The 18,234-nt window shown below is 57.6% G+C and overlaps 1 protein-coding gene across 3 annotated transcripts; it reads right to left on the bottom strand.

Moving 5' to 3' along the window:
• Positions 1-1,138: 1,138 nt before the first annotated feature.
• On the bottom strand, positions 1,139-16,408 carry PRX (periaxin). Of its 3 annotated transcripts, XM_059904948.1 has the most exons (7): positions 16,392-16,408; positions 11,510-11,553; positions 11,328-11,426; positions 11,074-11,220; positions 8,830-8,986; positions 5,587-5,783; positions 1,139-4,964 (listed from the first exon to the last, which is right to left on the bottom strand). In XM_059904948.1, exons 4-7 carry the CDS (start codon positions 11,098-11,100, stop codon positions 1,323-1,325), a joined length of 4,023 nt encoding a protein of 1,340 aa, XP_059760931.1. In that variant the 5' UTR covers positions 11,101-11,220; positions 11,328-11,426; positions 11,510-11,553; positions 16,392-16,408; the 3' UTR covers positions 1,139-1,322. The 3 variants fall into 3 exon arrangements, with proteins under 3 accessions (XP_059760931.1, XP_059760930.1, XP_059760929.1); XM_059904947.1 differs by lacking the exons at positions 11,510-11,553; positions 16,392-16,408 and having other exon boundaries at positions 11,074-11,174; positions 11,328-11,403; XM_059904946.1 differs by lacking the exons at positions 8,830-8,986; positions 11,074-11,220; positions 11,328-11,426; positions 11,510-11,553; positions 16,392-16,408 and having other exon boundaries at positions 5,587-6,021.
• Positions 16,409-18,234: the final 1,826 nt, after the last annotated feature.

Raw genomic sequence — 18,234 nt, 5'->3', positions numbered from 1 at the left:
GACCCTGAGCAGTCTGGCTCTTGAGTCAAGCTCTGAACCACTGGACACAACCTCCTAGTGTCCAGGAGACGTCAGGGGGGTGTGCAGAGATGCAGACGTGCACTGGAGGCCCGTGTGGACCCAGGAGAGATTTTGGGAATTATCAGCACAGAGGTGAGGAGTGGAGGGCGACATGGCCCAGGGAGGGTGTGGGGATGGATGAGGGCCTGGGAGGAGCCCTGAGGGCCCAAGGGACAGGAGGAGAGAGAGGAGGAGTGCGGGAGAGAGAGAGAAGAGAGCCCTCAGGAAGGAGGAAGGAGCCCTGAGAAGTCAGGACACAGGAGACAGAAGAGGCCCTGAGCGTGACCACGGACAGGCCACTGAGGACACTGACAGGTCAGCTGTGGCAGGAGGAAGACCCCAAATGCTGGGGGCCTGGGCAAGGGGTGTGCACCAGGAATGTAGGTAACTCCTGCCATGTTTGGTGTGGATGAAGAGGAAGCATGTGATGGGTAGTGACCCAAGGCGGGGTCGGCTTGAAGGAAGAAGGTACTGGAGTAAGTGGGAAGTTTGGGACAACTCAAGGGCACAGCCCTTCTTCCTCTAGAATGGGAGGGCGGAGATGTGAAGAGAGTGGAGGGGTGGCTATAGTGGCACCAGGGGGAGATTTGGGACTGGACAGCTTGTCTAGGGCATCTCAGAGAGAAATGGGGGAGCCTGGGGACCCTGGAGGGGGCTAAGGGACCTGGATCCTGAGTGGAGATGGGTCCCTGGAGGCTGAGGCCCAGCCCCAGTTGGGGCTGAGGACCCTGGGACTTAGTCCTAAGAGGGCAGCCGGGTGCCTGGGGTGGAGGCCCTGGGGTTGTCCTGGCAGGAGTGGGTCCCGCAGCACAGGCAGAGTCTCCCGCAGAGGGGTCCCGCAGCTGGGTTCTGCTGGAGAACTTCCCCAGCTCAGAGGCCCCTGGGAATTCTGAAGGGCTAGGACAGCCCCCTCCCACCAGGCCCACCCCAAGGCCTCCCAGACTCTCCTCAGACCAGGGGTGGCCTGTCTCACTGCACAAAGGATCCCTTCAGGCCATCCTCAAGGGACTCCTTTCTCTGCACCCGCCCCCCACCCCCAACCTCTACAAACACACACAGAGGAGACCTGACACAAAGCTACCTCTGGATTATTTTATTCACATGGCTTGGCAAGACACGGGCACTCCTGCCAAAGAGCCAGGCACGGACTCCCCGGCCCTGACCCGGTCAGTCGCCCGCCTCCCAGCCCTCTGAGGGTTAGTGCTAGTTATCTCACACACAAAACGAGGAGGGGGATGGGCGTCTCCCTCTGCTGAGGGGTTTCAGATGACGGCAGCCTGAGCCCCCTCCATCCTCGCGGGGCCTGGAGGCCCCGTCTCCGAAAACCCCACGTTGGGCAGCCGGACTCGGAATCCACCTTCCTCCTGGGCCTTGGGGCTTAGGGACACCCGGGGGAAGCGGAACTTGGGTGACTTCTCCCCTCCAGGTGACTTGGGGGCCGCCTCGCCCTCCTGCCCCCGAGAGGCCTTGGAAGGGGTAGTCAGGCCCACACGGGGCAAGCGGACTCGGACGCGGCCTCGGCGCCCGGAGGCCCCTTCCCCGCAGCCCTCCTCCTCCTCCTCCTCGGGGCTGGGGGAGCCTTCCCCACCGGCCGCCTCGCTCTGGCTGAAGCCCACGCGGGGCAGCCTGAGTTTTGGGTTCTTGGCCTTCTCGGCCTCCTCAGCCCCCTCCTTGGCCCGTGCCAGGCCGAACCGGGGCAGCCGCACCTTGAGCTTGTGGCCGGCATCCCCCTCGCCCTCGGACACCTGGTATTCGGCATGGCTGCCCACAGCGGGCGGGGAGAGCTCCACGTCAGGCAGCGAGAGGTGGAAGGTGCGCTCGGCCCCTGGGGGCTGGTCCCTAGGCCCCTCACCCCCCGCCGCATCTCTAGCCCCCAGCGTGGGCATCTTCAGCCTCAGCCCGCCCTCACCCGTGGCTGCCTCACGCACCTGCACCTCTCGGCTCAGCCCCACGTCCAGCTCAAGCTGGGGCACTGTCACAGCGGGCGTCTTGAAGACACCCTCACCCACCACCTGGGCTCCAGGTAGAGACAAGGCCACCTGAGGCACCTGGATCCTATAGCCTGGTGTGCTCTCTGCTGGAGGAGATGCACTCTTGGCCTGCTGCCCGGGGGTGACACCCAGGCCAGCCTCCCCAAAGCTGGGCAGCTCCACCTGGGGCAGGGAGATGCATAGCGGCCCCCTCGGCCCCCCGTCCTGGCCCTCAGTGCCCACCTGTCTGGTTGCGGACATTTGCCCTTCCTCCTGGGCCCCGAGAGTAACCAGTTCCACCTCAGGGATCTTAAGCTGCACAGCCGTGGACTCTGGCTTTTCCCCGGGGCTGACTCGCCCCCCTTGGATTTCTGCTTCCTTCCCTCGAGCCAGCCCAAAGGAGGGCATCTTCAGCTTGGGCATCTTCACCCTCGCATCCCAACCCCTGCTCTTGCCCTCCAACTCAGCCGCCCCTGGCACTAGTTCTCCCGCCTCGCTGTCCCGGCCTCTGACCCCAAACTTGGGCAGGCCGAACCTGGGCCCCTTGAGCTTGGCATCAGTCCCTGCCACCTCCACCTTGCCTGTGGGCAGATGGGAATCCAGGCTGAGCTGTGGGATGGACAGATCGAGGGCGGGCAGCAGGCCTGCCTCCCCCGTCCCTCTGGCCTCCGCCTCGGTGCCCACCCGAGCCTTGGGGAGTGAGATGGCAAACTTGGACACCTTTAGCTTGGCGGCTCGTCCAGCCCCCTCAGCCTCTGCCTTGGTCACCTTTGGCCCCGAGAGTCCAAACTTGGGCAGGGAGAACTTGGAGGAAGGCTTGACTTTCACCTCCGTCACCTCTGCTTGCCCTTCCTCAACCTCCACTGTGGGCAGCTGTGGCGTGATGATCTCAACAGAGGGCAACCAGAAGGCCATTTCCCCGACCCCTGCTACCACCCCAGGGGCTTCTGACTGCTCCACCTTGCCCACGTCGGCTGCTGGGACCTGCCCCTCCAGGCCGAAGGCCCCGGGCAGGTCTAGTTCCACTGAGGGCAGTGTGAGAGAGGGGACACCCACACGAGCCTCGCTGCCCATCTCTGGCTTCAGACAGGGAAGCGTCACCAGCTTCCCCAAGACCTCAGCACCAGCCTCACCTGGCTTGCCTCGAGATGGGGACTCTGCCCTCCCTAGCTTGGGCATGGTCATCTTGGACATCTTGAAGCCAAATTCTACCCCCTCTGCTTCCTCTGCCCTGGCAGCTTTTAGCTGCACCTCTGGAGCCTTGGGCAGCTTCACCTCAGGTGCCTTCGGCAGATGCACATCTGGGACCTTTGGCGCCTCCACTTCTGGCAGCCGCATCTCCGACACCTTTGGCAGCTGCACTTCCGGGAGGTGCACGTCCGGCACGACTATCTCAGGCAACTTGGGGAGTTTTATCTCCGAGACTTTTGGCAGCTCTACCTCTGGGAGTCGCACCTCTGGCACAGCCATCTCGGGCACCTTTGGGAGCTTCATCTCAGGGAGTTTCACGTCGGGGACTTTCATCTCTGAGACTTTTGGCAGCTGCACTTCCGGGAGGTGCACGTCCGGCACGACCATCTCAGGCAACTTGGGGAGTTTCATCTCCGAGACTTTTGGCAGCTGTACCTCTGGGAGTCGCACCTCTGGCACAGCCATCTCAGGCACCTTTGGGAGTTTCATTTCGGGGCATTTCATCTCGGGTACCTTTGGCAGCTTCAGCTCTGGGACTTTCGGGAGCTGCACTTCTGGGAGCTGCACTTCTGGCACGGCCATCTCGGGCACCTTCGGGAGTTTCACCTCAGGGACCTTCGGCAGCTGCACCTCTGGAAGCCTCACCTCTGGCACAGCCATCTCCGGCACCTTTGGGAGTTTCATCTCTGACACTTTGGGGAGCTCCACCTCTGGGAGTCGCACATCTGGAAGGCCTGCCTCGGGCATTTTGGGGACCTTGACTTCTGTGGCCTTGGGGAGCTTCACCTCAGGCCCCTTGGGCACCTTGACCTCAGGCGGCGAGACCCCGATGCCAAAGGAGGGCATCTTGATGGTGGGCAGCTTCAGCTTGCTCTCAACGGCTTCAGGGACAGCGGGCCGGGGCTCCAGGAGAGAAAGCCCAAAGGTGGGCATTCGAAGTTTGGGCCCCTTCACCCTGGCCTCAGGGCTGCCCTTGGCCACCTTGGCCTCAGCAACTTCCTTTGCTCGAGCCCCAAAGCGGGGGAAACTGAGGCGGGGCATCTTCAGGGCCACCTCAGGCGCCTCTGCTCGGGCCTCCACCTCTGCACCAGGCAAGGCCAGGTCCACCTCCACTGTAGGCGCTGCCACGTCCAGGGTGGGCACCATCACTGCCGCAGCCCCTTCCCGGGTCTCCAGGCAGGGAAGTGTGGGCAGAGTGGGTAGCGAGGGCAAGGTGGGCAGCTCCACTTGGGGGACCTGGATCCCTCCAGCCGCAGGCTCCACAGCAGGTGCAGCTGGGGCTCCCAGCCCAAGGGCTGGCAAGTGGAGGGCAAAGCCGCTGACTACCTCTGCCGCAGGGGCCGCCTCCCCCGGCCCCTTGGGGGCTGCGACCTGGGGGACACCCACCTCAGCACCCGGCAGCCGAGGCCCAACCAGCTCCACCTGGGGAGCTGTGAATCGGGCTCCTGCAGCCACCTCGGCCTCTGCTTTGGCCTTCCTGGGGGGAGGAGCGGCAGCGGCCAGTCGGGCTACCTGGGCCTCTTCGGCCACTTCTCGGACACGTAGCCGAGGCAGCTGGAGGCGCCGGCGGGTGGGGGCAGCTGGGACAGGACCTTTGACAGCCTCGGCTTTGAGGCCTCGACGCAGACGGGAGAACTTGGGAAAGGAGAATTCGACGTCAACAGGGGCCAGGTCTGCAGGGACCCCCAGGGCCCCGGGCACCACCATCTTCTTCTTCTTCACAGGGGACAGACTCTGGATGTTCTGGGGAGAGAGGAGAGAGGCAGGAGGCGGTGGGACAGTGGGAGGCCTGGGGTGGACAGGGGGAGCCCCATGTGGTTATTTTACCAGGCTGGGGATGTGCTGGATTGAGCATCTTGTCCCCAAAACACCATCCCCACTTCCTGCCTGTCATTTCACTCTTACTGCCCCGGAAGGCAAAGACTTTCATTTAGAATCTTACAGTGAATCAACAGGAGTGTACAAACTGTGACCCAAGACTTCTGGCTCCTCATCCAGGATTTTCCCCCAAACCCTCACTCTAGTGATGGGGAAACTGAGGCCCAAGGAGGGAAAGAAACTTGTCAAGGGTCACTCAGCAGTAAATGAGCTGCCCTCAGGCTTGAACCTGGCCTCTCTGGTCCAGAGCGCCCTGGTTCAGGACCCCTGACGAGGTGGGTGAGGGTCCTGGTTTGGGATGGGTGGGTCCCCCTCCCCAGGGAGGAGTTTAGGGGCAGAGAACAGGAGGCAGTGGATGGGATTAGCGCTGGGTTAGTGACGAGACAGAGGGCAAGGCTGGCCCACCAGTGTGGGGCAGTGGGGCTCACGGCGCAGAGACAGGATCGCTGGGGCAGTCCAGGGCCGTAACCGGGCTAAGCACGCGTACCAGCTTGGCCACCTTGGCCCGCGGGCCCTTGATCTCGTAGCCGGCCACGGTCCCAGGCCGCAGCGCCAGGTCCCCGGTGGGCACAGTGCGCTTCAGGCAGAAGGAGACCTTGTAAGGCTCGGCGCATTGCAGCAGGCGTAGTGCGTCCTCGTACTTGAAGTTCTCGAAGAACACTCGGGCGCTCAGCAGCTGGTCCCCTGCAGGCCAGGTGGAGGTGGGCGGGGCGTGGGCATCTCTCGGCTCCGCCCAGGCCTGGTTCCGCCCACTCCTCTGGAGCCTGTGCAGCGAGGCACCTCCCAAATTTTTGGTCCCGCCTATACCCGAGCACAAGATTGAGACGCAAAGTTCCTCCTGGTTTGAGGTTCTGACACTTAAGGACAAAGCCACGGCCTCGGCCTTAGCACCGTCTCCCTCACTGAGCAAATCCAAGCCCATTCAGGTCACACCACTCCCCTTTCTACTCCCCTCCCCCATCCGCACACTTCAGACACTAACTTTGCTTCTTTTACTGAGAGAACAGAATCAGAAGAGAACTTCCAGAAGCTCCCGCCCCATTATTCACCCCCCTGATCCTGTGGCGATTTTCTCTACTCTCCACCTGTTCTAGGTAGGGATAAACCATCCCCACTCCTAGCTCTGGTCAATCCCTCCACCACCTTTTCAGGGACACACTCCAGCAATTCTTCCCTCTCTCCCCACATTATCAATTTGTCCTTCTCGTCTACATTATTCCCATCAGCATACAACATACCATTCTTTCTCCCATAAGAAAGGTTGTCTTGACCTCACTCCTTCTGGAGCTCCTGCCCCATTTATCTGTTCACCTTGATGGCAAAATTCATTGAGTTGTCTAGCTGCATTATTTCTAGTTCTCCAGTTACACTTTTTACATCCCCCCTCCCAGAGCCTTGAACTGCTCCTCTCACGGTCCCATGAAGTGACCTCTGTGTAGTTAAGTCCAACGGTCAAGTCCCAGACTTCATCTGCTTGAACTCCTGCTTGAGACCCAGCTTCACTCTCCTCTCCTTCATCTACTTGCTTGGCTTGGCTTCCAGGGTGCCACACCCTCTGGAACCTCCCTCGAGGTTCCTTCTCAGCCTCCTGGGATGGTTCCTCCCCATCTCCCAGACCTCTTAAAGACACACAGTCCCAGAGCTCAGGCCTTGGACCTCTCCTCTGCTCCATCTACATGCTACACTCATCCCTTTGGGAAGCTCATCCAGATTCAGGAGTTTAAAGATCATAAATATGCTGACTCCCAAGTGTATCTCTCCAGCCCAGCACTCCCCCCTCCATTCTAGACTCAAATATCCAACTATCCCTCCACATCTCCACCTTGGGGTCCACCTCTCATCTGACAGATCCAAACTATATTCCTGGTTTTCCTGCAAACAAGCTCCAGCCCCAGTGTTCCCCATTTGTGGGACTACCAACTCCATTCTCAGGTCGAGAATCCCTGGACACATCCTTGATCCCTCTCTTTCCAACCCACCCCATATCCAGTCCTGAGGGCTCTTCACCTTGACGGCAAAATTCATTGAGTTGTCTAGCTGCATTATTTCCACCTCTCCGATTACACTTTTGACACCCGCTTCCCAGAGCCTTGAACTGCTCCTCTCAAGATGCCATGCAGTGATCTCTGTGCAGTTAAGTCCAATGGTCAAGTCCCAGACTTCATCTGCTTGAACCCCTGCTTGAGACCCAAATGATATCCAGAATCCAAACCCTTCTCTTCATCTCCAATAACACTCTTTTGGCCCCAAGCATCACCAATCTCTTACCTGGATAATCACAGTAGCCTCTTTTCCTGCTCCCCATCCTGCCCCCCATCACCACCAGTCTACCGCTAACACAGCATTTCAACACAGTCAATTCATGTTCTTTCTTCACTAACAAACCTTCCAGATTAAAAGTCAAAGTCTTCCCCATGGCCTATAAAGCCCTCTAAAAACTACCCTTTCTCTTACCTCTCTGGCCTCATCTCTTACTCTACTCTTCATTAACTCTACTCCATCCACCCTGGCTTCCTTGCTGTTCCTCCAACAAGCCAGGCACGCTCCCATCTTGGGGCATTTGCACTGGCTGTTCTCTCTGCCTGGAATGCTCCTCCAGATGGCCACATAGCTCATTCCCTTACCTTCTTCAGGCCTTTCTGCTCTTCCTGGCTCACCCTATTTAAAAATGCAGCTTCCGGGACTTCCCCGGTGGCACAGTGGTTAAGAATCCACCTGCCAATGCAGGGGACACGGGTTCGAGCCCTGGTCCGGGAAGATCCCACATGCCGCGGAGCAACTAAGCCCGTGCGCCACAACTACTGAGCCTGCGCTCTAGAGTCCGTGAGCCACAACTACTGAGCCCACGCGCCACAACTACTGAAGCCCGTGTGCCACAACTACTGAAGCCCACGCGCCTAGAGCCTGTGCTCCGCAACAAGAGAAGCCACTGCAATGAGAAGCCCGCCCACCACTACGAAGAGCAGCCCCCAATCGCCGCAACTAGAGAAAGCCCGGGAGCAGCAATGAAGACCCAACGCAGCCATTAATTAATTAATTAATTAATTTTTAAAGATGCAGCTTCCATCCTGGCATGCGTAAGCATATATTGCCTTCTAATTTACTGTGTATTTTACATATTTTGCTTAAATATGTCTCTCCTCACTAGAACGTAAGCTCCATAAGTGCAGAGAGTGTTATCTGTTTTGTTCACTGCAGTAGCCCAAGCACCCAGAATAATATGTGGAAATAGAAGGTACTTAGTAAATAGTTGTTGCATGAATAAATCGCATCAGCCTCAGCCATGTTACCTAAAATATCCCTTACTAAGCTCCCCTCCCCACTCCCTCCAAGTTGTTAACTCCGCCTCTTTTCTTCAGCCTCAACAACAAAACAATAACTAGCACTTACTTAGTGCTTACCATGTGCCACTTAGCTACGTGCTGTGTTTTCAAATACTGACTCAATTAATCCACATAATAACCCTATGAGATAAGTACTAGAACTAGTCCCATTTTAGAGGTGAGAAAACCGAGGCACAGAAAGATCACAAGATAGTAAACTGCACATCTCGGAGTCGAACCGAGACAATGAACCTCCAGAGCTCCTGCTCGGATCAACCGCAAAGCCGATAGGTAACACAAAGCCCCGCCCCTAGCCCTTAACCCCGCCTCCTGGTCCCGGTACCCAGGGCAGTTTCCCAACCCCGCCCCCGCAGGAAAGCCCCGCCTCATGCCCCCGCCCCGCTCACCTTCCTGCAGGCTGAGGCTCCTGGCCGCAGGTGAGTCCTCACGCAGCTCGCGGACGAAGATTCCCTCCTTGCCGCCGCCGGCTACGTTGATGCCGCTGACCCCGGTCTGCGCCTCCGTCTCCACGATGATCTCCACCAACTCCGCCCGTCTCAGCTCCTGCGGAGGGCGGCGAGGGGTCGCCATGGGGCGCTAGGGCGGGACCTCGCCCAGAGCCCGCCATTGAGCTTAAAAGCGGCTCCTAACCAGGTCCTCAGGGCACTGGCGCCTCGGCGGGGCTCAGGCAGGTTGTGCGGGCCCACCCTCTCCAGCATCTCCCCTTTAAGTGAGCACGAGGGCCGCTCGCTCAGTGAGACCCCGCGAAAGGGTTCAACGGCTCTCGAGGCTCACAGGCCTGGTGGAGCCCCAAATTCCGCTGTCGGGAGAGGCGGGGCACGGGGCGGTGTTGTAGAGGAGGGGCGGGGTGGGGAAGCCAGAGGAACCTGAGTGGTGACTGAGAGGCGGGCTTGATATGAGGGCGGGGCTGTGCCTCCCCCCGCCCCAAGGGGCGTGGCCAGTTCGGGGCGGGGCTAGGGTTGGAGCATTTGCGGATAGAGGACGGTTGCCTGAGAGGAGCGGCGAAAGATAGACGGGTGCGGCTAGAGTGTAACCGTGGAGGTGCGGAGGGGACCCATAGTCTGTGGACGGGTTTGAACTATGGGGAGGGGCTTTAATAACAGCAGAACAAGGATGGGATGGAGGATGGGGTCCCGAAGAAAGGGCCGACCCATAGTGGTGCGGTATGGAGGGGTGCAGGTGGGACTGGCCGCCTTGAAGGCTTGATGTGTGTGACTGTGCCCTATGACCCCAAGCCCTGCATAACGCCCATTGGAGAGGGAATCCAGTGAAGAAGGGTGCGTGGGTAATGAGTGGTGGGCTGGCAGACGTGGTATTCCTGGTATTTACTGTAAATGGTGCTGACCTGGCCCTGGCCCAGCAGTGCACTGTGGGATCCGCACCCGGGCTTCCCAGAAGAAACAGTGAAAGGCCTCAGTTCCACAACCATCCAGGAACCCAATCTGCTGTGTGTCTCGGCGGGGCGGGGGGCTTTGCCCTCTCTGGACCCATTTCCCTACTGTAAAGTTGGGTAACATGGGTGTACTGGAAGGAGTCTCTGACTGTGAGCTGAGACCTGAAGCAACAGAGATGTGAGGGGTTGCTGTAGTGGGTAGTGCATCGAGGCTGGTACAGACTGCGGTTGAGCCCAGGGCTTGGAGAGGGGAAAGCAGGTCTGGCCAGATGCTCCACAGCAGTGGCCCGGGGACTGGAGAGCTGGGCGGAGCATGGTGAGAAGGGGTAGGAAGAGTTGTGGTAGAGGCAGCAGGGGAAAGCATGACCATCACCACCACCCTTAGGCCCTGGGCTAAGCATTTTATGTGTGGCATCTCCTTTCATCCTCCCCGCAGCTTGGGCAGTCACAGAGTAGGACGCAGAGGTCCAGAGAAGTGAAGTGACTGCCTAATGCCACACAGCAAGTTAAGCAGTGGGGCCTCAACCTCAGGTCTGTGACCTCAGAGCCCATAAGCTGTCCTGTAGGCAGTGGCCTCCGTGCACTTTACTCCCTGCCTGCCACCCCTCGGCCTCAGCTTGGCTCCTGTAAAAGGAGACCCACTCTGTGCCTGGCATCCAATGGGATGCAGTCAGTGCTAGTGCTCTGTCTCCATGACAGCGAAAGCCGTTAACTTTCGAGGAGGCTTCCTAGGTACCAGGCCCTGGGCAAATGACACAAGTGTGAGTCCTCAGCACCCTCTGAGGTGGGGACCATTGCCCCATTTCACCGATGGGGAAACTGAGGGTTAGAAAGTTCAGGTCATCTGTTCAGGGCTGTACAGCTGAAGTGGTAGGGTTGGGATGTAAGCCCATGGGTCCACAGCCCGTGTCTTTAACCCCTACACCATCCTGCCTCTTCTGATGAAGGGTTTCAACTCTATTTTTTTAAGCTTATTATTGTTAATATAATTCCATTATGCTCAATGAATTAGCTTCTTTGAATCTTAGTCTGTGCCAGGTACTGTGTTAAGCACATTACAAATGTTAATTTTTTTTTCCTTCACAGTGACCCATAAAATAGGCCCTGCAGCTATCTCCATTTCACAGATGGGGAGACTGAGGCACAGAGAAGCCAGGAAGTGTCTCCTTGCTACCCTAGTCCGTGCCTCCCACCAAGGCCCCACAAGTCCCCCTTGCAGGATGTGTTGGGTGCTCACCTCAACACTCCGGCTCCTGGCCTCCATGGCGCTGCTGGGAGTCACCTGGGCCCCAGGCTCCTGCTTCCTCTCTCCCTTCTGCTGCAGGACCAGTTTCAGTTCTGCATGGAGCAGCTGCCTCTGAGCCTCCAGGGGCAGGGATGGAGGCTTGAGGCCAGGAGAGGATGAGAGGAGAAGGCTGGGCTTAAAGGGAGAGGTCAAGGTGGGTATGAGAAGGGGAGAAGGGCCCCCCCCCATCCCAGCTGTCCTCTTACCACTGCCTGGGAACAAGCACCCCCTCCTGACAGGAGCCCAGCCTGGGGTGGTGCACAGTCGTCTGCGGGGCTCGCGCCCTTCCTCTGGGGTCTCGCTGCCTGCCAGGGAGAGACCAGGTCATGAGGCTCCAGACAGGCGAGGGAGGGGCAGGGAGGGGCATGTGGCACCAGCCAGTGCTCACCTCAGGGTCACCTCCAGCTCCTTGGGCCTCCTGGGTCCGGGGCTCTAAGAAGAATAACGTGAGCATTACTATCAGCTAACCCCACTGATTGCTTCCTGAGTGTCTGACCCGTCCCACACTCTGTCAGTACTCTATCCCCAGGAATTCCCTGGCAGTCTAGTGGTTAGGACTCCGCGCTTCCACTGCACAGGGCACAGGTTTGATCACTGGTCAGGGAACTAAGATCCTGCATCCTGAGTGGTGTGGCAAAAAAAAAAAAAAAAAAAAGGGTACTCTATCCCCATAGTGCAGGTGGGGGCACTAAGGCTCGGAAGACCTTTATCCAAGGTGACATGGCAGGCAGTATAGCTAGAACTGACTCCTAGGCCTTTCTGACAGCAGAGCCCCTACACCAACCACCTCAGCTGACTGAGGGGGCCAAATTCACTGTAAAATCATTATATCCACTGCCATGTACTCCCTGTAGGCAAATCACCTCACCTCTCTGTGCCTCAGTCTCCTCATCTATAAAATGGGGAGAATGAGGGCACCTACCTCCCAGGGCTGTTAGGAGGGTCAAATGTGTTTGTAAATATACAGTGCCAGGCACATGGTGTGCACTTCATAAGCACTTGCTATGATTATCACTAAGAACTTCCTGTGGTCTTGATCTTGTGTCGAATATCCCACAGGGGTCATTGCATGTGGATTTCAGAACACCCCTGTGAGGTCAATACAATTACTGAGCTTGTTACAAAGAAGACACCTGAGGCTGGGAGAAGGAAAGTCACTTTCCTGGGTCACAAATGACCCAGCCAGGACTTGAACTTGTCTGAAAGCCCCAGCTGCTCATACGGATAATAAGTAATGGGCATTGCGTGGTTACTCTTTGCCAGTCCTGTGCTGAGACCTTCACTTTCCACCTCACCGCAGAAAACCCTAACCCCACAACATTGTAAATCAACTATACTCCAATAAAAAATAGTTTAAAAAAAAAAAGAGAGAGAGAAAACCCTAAGCCCTGAGAGAGGCCAAGGACCTCGCTCAAGGTCACACAGCACAGCGAGAAGGAGGTAGATCCGGGGTTTGCGTGCAGCCTCCCCAACAGGCCCTTCTGGGGAAAAGGGGATGGATCCTGTCTCCCTCCTCTGAGCCCCCGACTCTGGCCTTGTCCTCCCAGCCCCCAGCTGACATGCCAACCCACCAACCCCCACTCCACAGGGAAAGGTCAGGCCTCACGCGGCACATTCCCTCAAACAATGGCCCATCTGCTGTGCCCGGTCACATTCCGCCCCTGCCCACCCACCCCCAGCTGCACAATGGCCCTTCATAGCCCACCACTGGCCAGGATAGAGGACACAGGGACCCCCTCAATGCTCCAGCTGTACCCACTTCACTGGTTACCCCCCCCCACGGTGTCAGCAGGCTCCTCTCTGGCTCTCCTAGGGGTCCTGGTCTCCCCTGTGAGCCCCCAGCCCCTCCAAGTAGTGGTTGGCTCCCACATCTGGATTATTTCCTCTGAACTGGGCCTTATGCTGGCACCCTTAGGCCTCGAAATCACTCTGGACATGATGGCTATTTTAGGGTTGAAAACTGAGGCTCAGAGAGGGCAAGTGACCTGTCTGGGGTCACACAGCTAGGACCTGTGCCCTTGACCCCAACGCTGCACCTTCACTTGCGTTGGTGGCTCTGAGCACTGGAGGAGGCCCAAGCAGCAAAACAGCTGAGGCAGGAGTTGGGCTGGGCAGAGGGCATCAAGGGTGCCAGGAACAGGCATTTTTAGAGGGACCTCGTTGGTGCCAACCCTGAGCCAGGCAGACACTTTATAGACATGGCCTCATGGTACCCCATTTTACTGATGAGTAAATGAGGGTTAAGAAACAGGATATCACAGGGAATTCCCTGGCGGTCCAGTGGTTAGGACTCCGTGCTTCCACTGCAGGGGGCCCGGATTCGATCCCTCGTCAGGGAACTAAGATCCCACATGCCGCGTGGCCTGGCCAAAAAAAAAAAAAGAGAGCCAGGATATCACTGTGAGGGAGTTGGGACTTGAACCCAGGTCTGAAATGCTAACTCTGACTCCCCGATATAACGTAGTGTCTGTCCTGAGCTGGGGGTGAGAGAAGCCTGCTACTTGTAGGAGGTGGTGGAGAGGAGGGGAGGATCCCCTAGGCTGCAAGCTCCCTGCTCCAGGACAGGCCAGAGAAGGTCACACCCAGAGGCTGGCACAGGAAGCTCAGCCAGGGTGAGGGCAAGAGAGAGTGCCCTGCTTCTTCATCCCTGCCCGGGACAGCTGCCCAGCCCAGGTTATATTTAGCCCAGCTGTGCCCTTCCTGAGCCACGTACCCAGCTCCTGGGGTGGGATGGGGTGGGAGCAGCTTCGGAAGGAAGCAGCTTTGGAAGTGCCCAACCCCGGGCACTCTCTGTTCCCAGATCTGCCTGTCCCACTAGGCAGGGGAAGGAGGGCTAGGGAGGTGGGGTTGGGGGGGCTGACTTGTGTTAGGGGAAGATCTAATGGGGATTCCCTGGAGAATCAAGGCCAGGCAGGACCCTCCAGAGGCCAACAGCCCACTTCTTGAGCGATTCCTGTGACGCTGCCCTAGTACATTCCTGAGCTTCCAGAATTCTGAGAGTCCCCATTTCTTGAGCACTTACTATGTGCAAAGATCCTTCCCTGCCTGGGCTCATTAACTCCTGAAAACACCTCCCTGGGGAAATCACAACTTAGATGCCCATTTAAGATGTCATTCATGCCCTTCAGGGTGGCTGGGGTGAGGGGTTGTCATTTGTACCCTGGGCCCCTCAGCCGAGCTGGGCCTGCTGAGGAATCCCCCAGATTTGCCTCAGTGTACCCTCCTCCCCCAACCATGGCTGGCGCCAACCTCGTCTAGGAATTCTCCCCTCTCAGAGCCTCAGCCACCCCAACCACCAGAGGGATCTGGTGCCCTTGCAATGGGAGTGGGGGGTAGACCTGACTCATCCGGACCCCTAGGTGTTGTCTGAGGCCATCTAGTGATGTGGGGGGGAGAGGCATTCTGGCAGTGGCTTCCAGCTGCCTCCGTTAGGGCCTGCTCCAGCACTCCTCAGGTTTGAATACTTGGGCAAGGTATTTCACCTCTCAGGGCCTCAGTTTCTTCATCTGTAAAATGGAGCCGATAAGAGTGGCTTTGAGGAATTGTGAGACAACAGTAGGTGCTTAGAATATTCAGAGAATATAGTAAGTGCTCAAGGAACATAAACTAGTCTCTGACAGCAAGTGTGTCTGTGCATCTCAAAGTGTCTCATATCCAGCCTTTGCTCACAGTGGCCCCACTTTCTCCCCTACCAAAGAGGAGCTTTGGGTGAGGGACAAAATGCAGCTCGGGCACCAGCCTCCAACCAACAAGATCAGCCTTGCCTCCCCAGCACTCTATTCCAGGGACAAAAAATCCTGTCCCACCCTCAGCATCCTGCCCCAGCTCTTTATAAGCAGCAACTCATTTACTCTCATGTCAGCCCTGGGAGGTAGCCTCCCTCAGCCCATTTTAGAGATGGGAAAGCAGAGGCACAGAGAATGAAATATCTCGCCCAAGACGACACAGCTAGAAAGAAGAGAACACGGGGATTTAAACCCAGGGTCTGGTTCCAAGGTCTGTACCTTTAACTCCTATACCACGCAGCCTCCTGGGCCCCAGACACCCTCCCAGCACCTCCCAAGATCCTGGGTCTCATTCCCACGGCTTCCCAGCCTGGCCAGGAAGGGAACTGGCGGGCCGGTCTCTTACCACTGGGCCTCCAGACACCTCGAGAGCTCCTGGTCCGTCTGCTCAGCCCCAGCCCCAAGCTGGGGGGGAAAAGGAATGGGGAGGGGGAGGAGGGGGAGACCCCAGCCATTGGCTGCCGAGGTATGACATCACCAGGGGGTGGGTGGTAGGCAAACAAACATCCCCATCTCCCAGCTACGTCCACCCGCAAGGGGGTGGGAACCACAGAAGAGAAGCCGAGACAGCCCAGTGCTGTTCCCTTGCCTGGGCTGAGACCTCCACCATGAGCCCCGCTCCTGGGATTTGCACGTTGCTAGTGCCACTTGGAGACTCAGCCCCTCACCAGCACTATTCCCTGGCTTCCACACCCAGGCATGGCCCCGCTGGTCCCTGGGGCCCCTAGATTAAACTCCTTCTACTCCCTCTCCTGGTCAATTTGGGTTCAAATCCCAGCTCAGCCATGTCCTGGCTGTGTGAACTTCGGCAAGTCGCAGCATCTTTCTGGGCCTCAGTTTCTCCATCTCTAAAACAGGGATAGTAAAAGTGCCCACCTTATGGGTTTCTTGTGAAGATAAAATGAGTTAAGAGAGACTAAAAACTTTAATAAGTGCCGGGCCCGGAGTGAATGCTACTTATACATATTTTATATTCTTCACACAAATCAGGGGACCAGCTAGACTTGTCAGGGGACTTTTGGCCTGAGTGAGACTGGGGCCAGGGGGGCCCCACTTCTCTGTTTAATGGAGTTGCCATTTCAGGGGGCACCTATCATGTACTAAATACTGTGCTGGGCACCCAAAGCTCGGCTCCTGGAATCAAGGACGCAAGATAGATTATGCCCAATTTTTAGCTACACAGCTAGGGGGTGGTGGAGCTGGGGTCCAACCCCAGTTCTGCCGGACCCCAAAGACCCTGCAACACACGTCTGTCCCCTTCATAAAACAGACAAGGAGGCTCAGAGAGGGGAATGACACCAAGGTCACCCACAGCAGGTAATAGGTAGCACCAGGATTTGAACCCAGACCTGCCCAACTCCCAAACCAAGGCCACTAGGCCTCACCCTGATCCCCTGACCCCCGGCCCCCAGCCTGCCCTGACTCACCAGGCCCCGGGGGGCGGCACAGGGAGCACAAGTACCCCCACATGCCCCTCACACCCACCCGGCCGCTGCCTCGGATGCTCCCGGCTTTCTGAGCCCGGGCCTGGGGCTGGGGCTGGGAAGAGGCTGGGGATTACCCCCAAAATGCACGTCAGCAGCTTCGGCCCCATTGTCCAGCCAGGCACGGCCACCAGGCCCTCAGCCCCGTCGGCACCCTCACCCTTCACATCGGCTCAGCGGGCCCCTCTGCGAATTCATCCCCCTCCCCACACTGAGCAGTTGGGGCCCACTCCCGAGGGCACGAGGGCACGGGGGACTAGGAACTGGTTGGCAGGAACCCAGAATGCTAGGGCCCTCCTCCCCTCTCTCCGAAATGCCCCCTGCCCACTCTCAGCCACCGGGGAAGGCAGGAATGTGCTGACCTCCGGGAAATGCCTTCCAGGCCTGGCAGCCACCAAGGGTTGGGGTGTGGCGGAGCCCAGCCAGAACACTCCTCCCGGGAAGCGCGGAAGGAACAGTGTGGTCAGGGCTGCTGATGGGCCCGAGGAGACCCTTCCTCCATTGCAGGTGCGCGCTCTCTCTCTCTCTCTCCCTCTCTCATTCATTGATTCATTCAAACATTCTTCTGTTCATTTATTCATTCAACAAACATTCACAAGCCCTTGGTGACAGGCCCTTTGCTGGGCACTGGGGACACTGACAGACCTAAATTCACCACGGGGGGCAGGCTCAGGATAGGATTCCTGGAGTCAAACTGGAGGGTTGAGGAGGAGGGAGCCAGGTAAAAGGCTAGGGAAGAGTTTTCCAGAAGGAGGGAGGAGGACCACAGGCAAAGCACCAGTGGGGAGAGAGGGAGCAGTCCTTTATCCAAAGTCAGCAAACAGTCAATGAGCACCTGGTCTTGTGCCCAGCCCCATGCTGGATGGTGCTGGGGACACAGTGTGACCAAGATAGCCTGGGCCTGCTTTCACAGAGTTCACAGTCCAACAGGGAGACAGACCCAGAGTGGCCAGGGTTGGGATGGGGGAATTGCAGGCAGAGAGGTCAGAGCCTTGCTGGGGTAGCCCAGGAAAGGTACCTACTTCACCCTAGGAAGGGAGATCAGGGAAGGCTTCCTGTAGGAGGGGACATGTGAGCTGAGACTTGAATGACCCAAAGGATCTAGGCAAGAGAAGAGGGAGTGTGGAAATTCCCTGGCGGTCCAGTGGTTAGGACTCTGTGCTTCCATTGCAGGAGGCATGGGTTTGATCCCTGGTCAGGGAACTCGGATCCTGCAAGCCACACAGCTTGGCAAACAAAACAAAACAAAACAAAACAAACAAACAAACAAAAAAGAGGGAGAGAGAGAAGAGGGAGTGGAACAGTTTCATGGGCAGACGGAACAGCCTGTGCAAAGGATCTGAATCCAGATGGAGCTCAGCGCATAGGAAATTTCCAGGAGCTGAGAACTGTGTCCTTGTTCATGGCTGTGTCTCTAGAGCCACACATGCCCCTTCCTTTGCATCTCCTTCTCATTTATACACTTATTCACCAGCTATTTGCAGACAGCTCCTCTGTATCCATCCATCCCTGGGCTGGGCGGTGCTGGGGACACAGCAGTGACTGTGACTGTGCCCTCACAGGACTCACAGTCCAAGGGGGGCAGACACTAAAGAAGTGACTAACGAAATGAGTATATAATTACACACTCTGAGCTAAGTGCTCTGAGAAAAGGATCCAGGTCTGTAAGAGGGGTCTGGCACTCTGATACTATCAGAAATGGCATGGAGGGCTTCTTGGAGGAGGTAACATTTGAGCTGGCACCTGAAGGATACATAGGAGTTCATGCCAAGCTGTGGGTGGTGGATAAATGAGAGTGGGTTTCAGGTAGAGGAAACAGCCCGTGCAAAGGGTCCCTTTGAGAA

The sequence above is a fragment of the Balaenoptera ricei genome, chromosome 19 (genome assembly GCF_028023285.1).
Source record: "Balaenoptera ricei isolate mBalRic1 chromosome 19, mBalRic1.hap2, whole genome shotgun sequence".
Lineage (NCBI taxonomy): Eukaryota > Metazoa > Chordata > Mammalia > Artiodactyla > Balaenopteridae > Balaenoptera > Balaenoptera ricei.
This window is presented reverse-complemented; position numbering and strand designations above follow the sequence as displayed.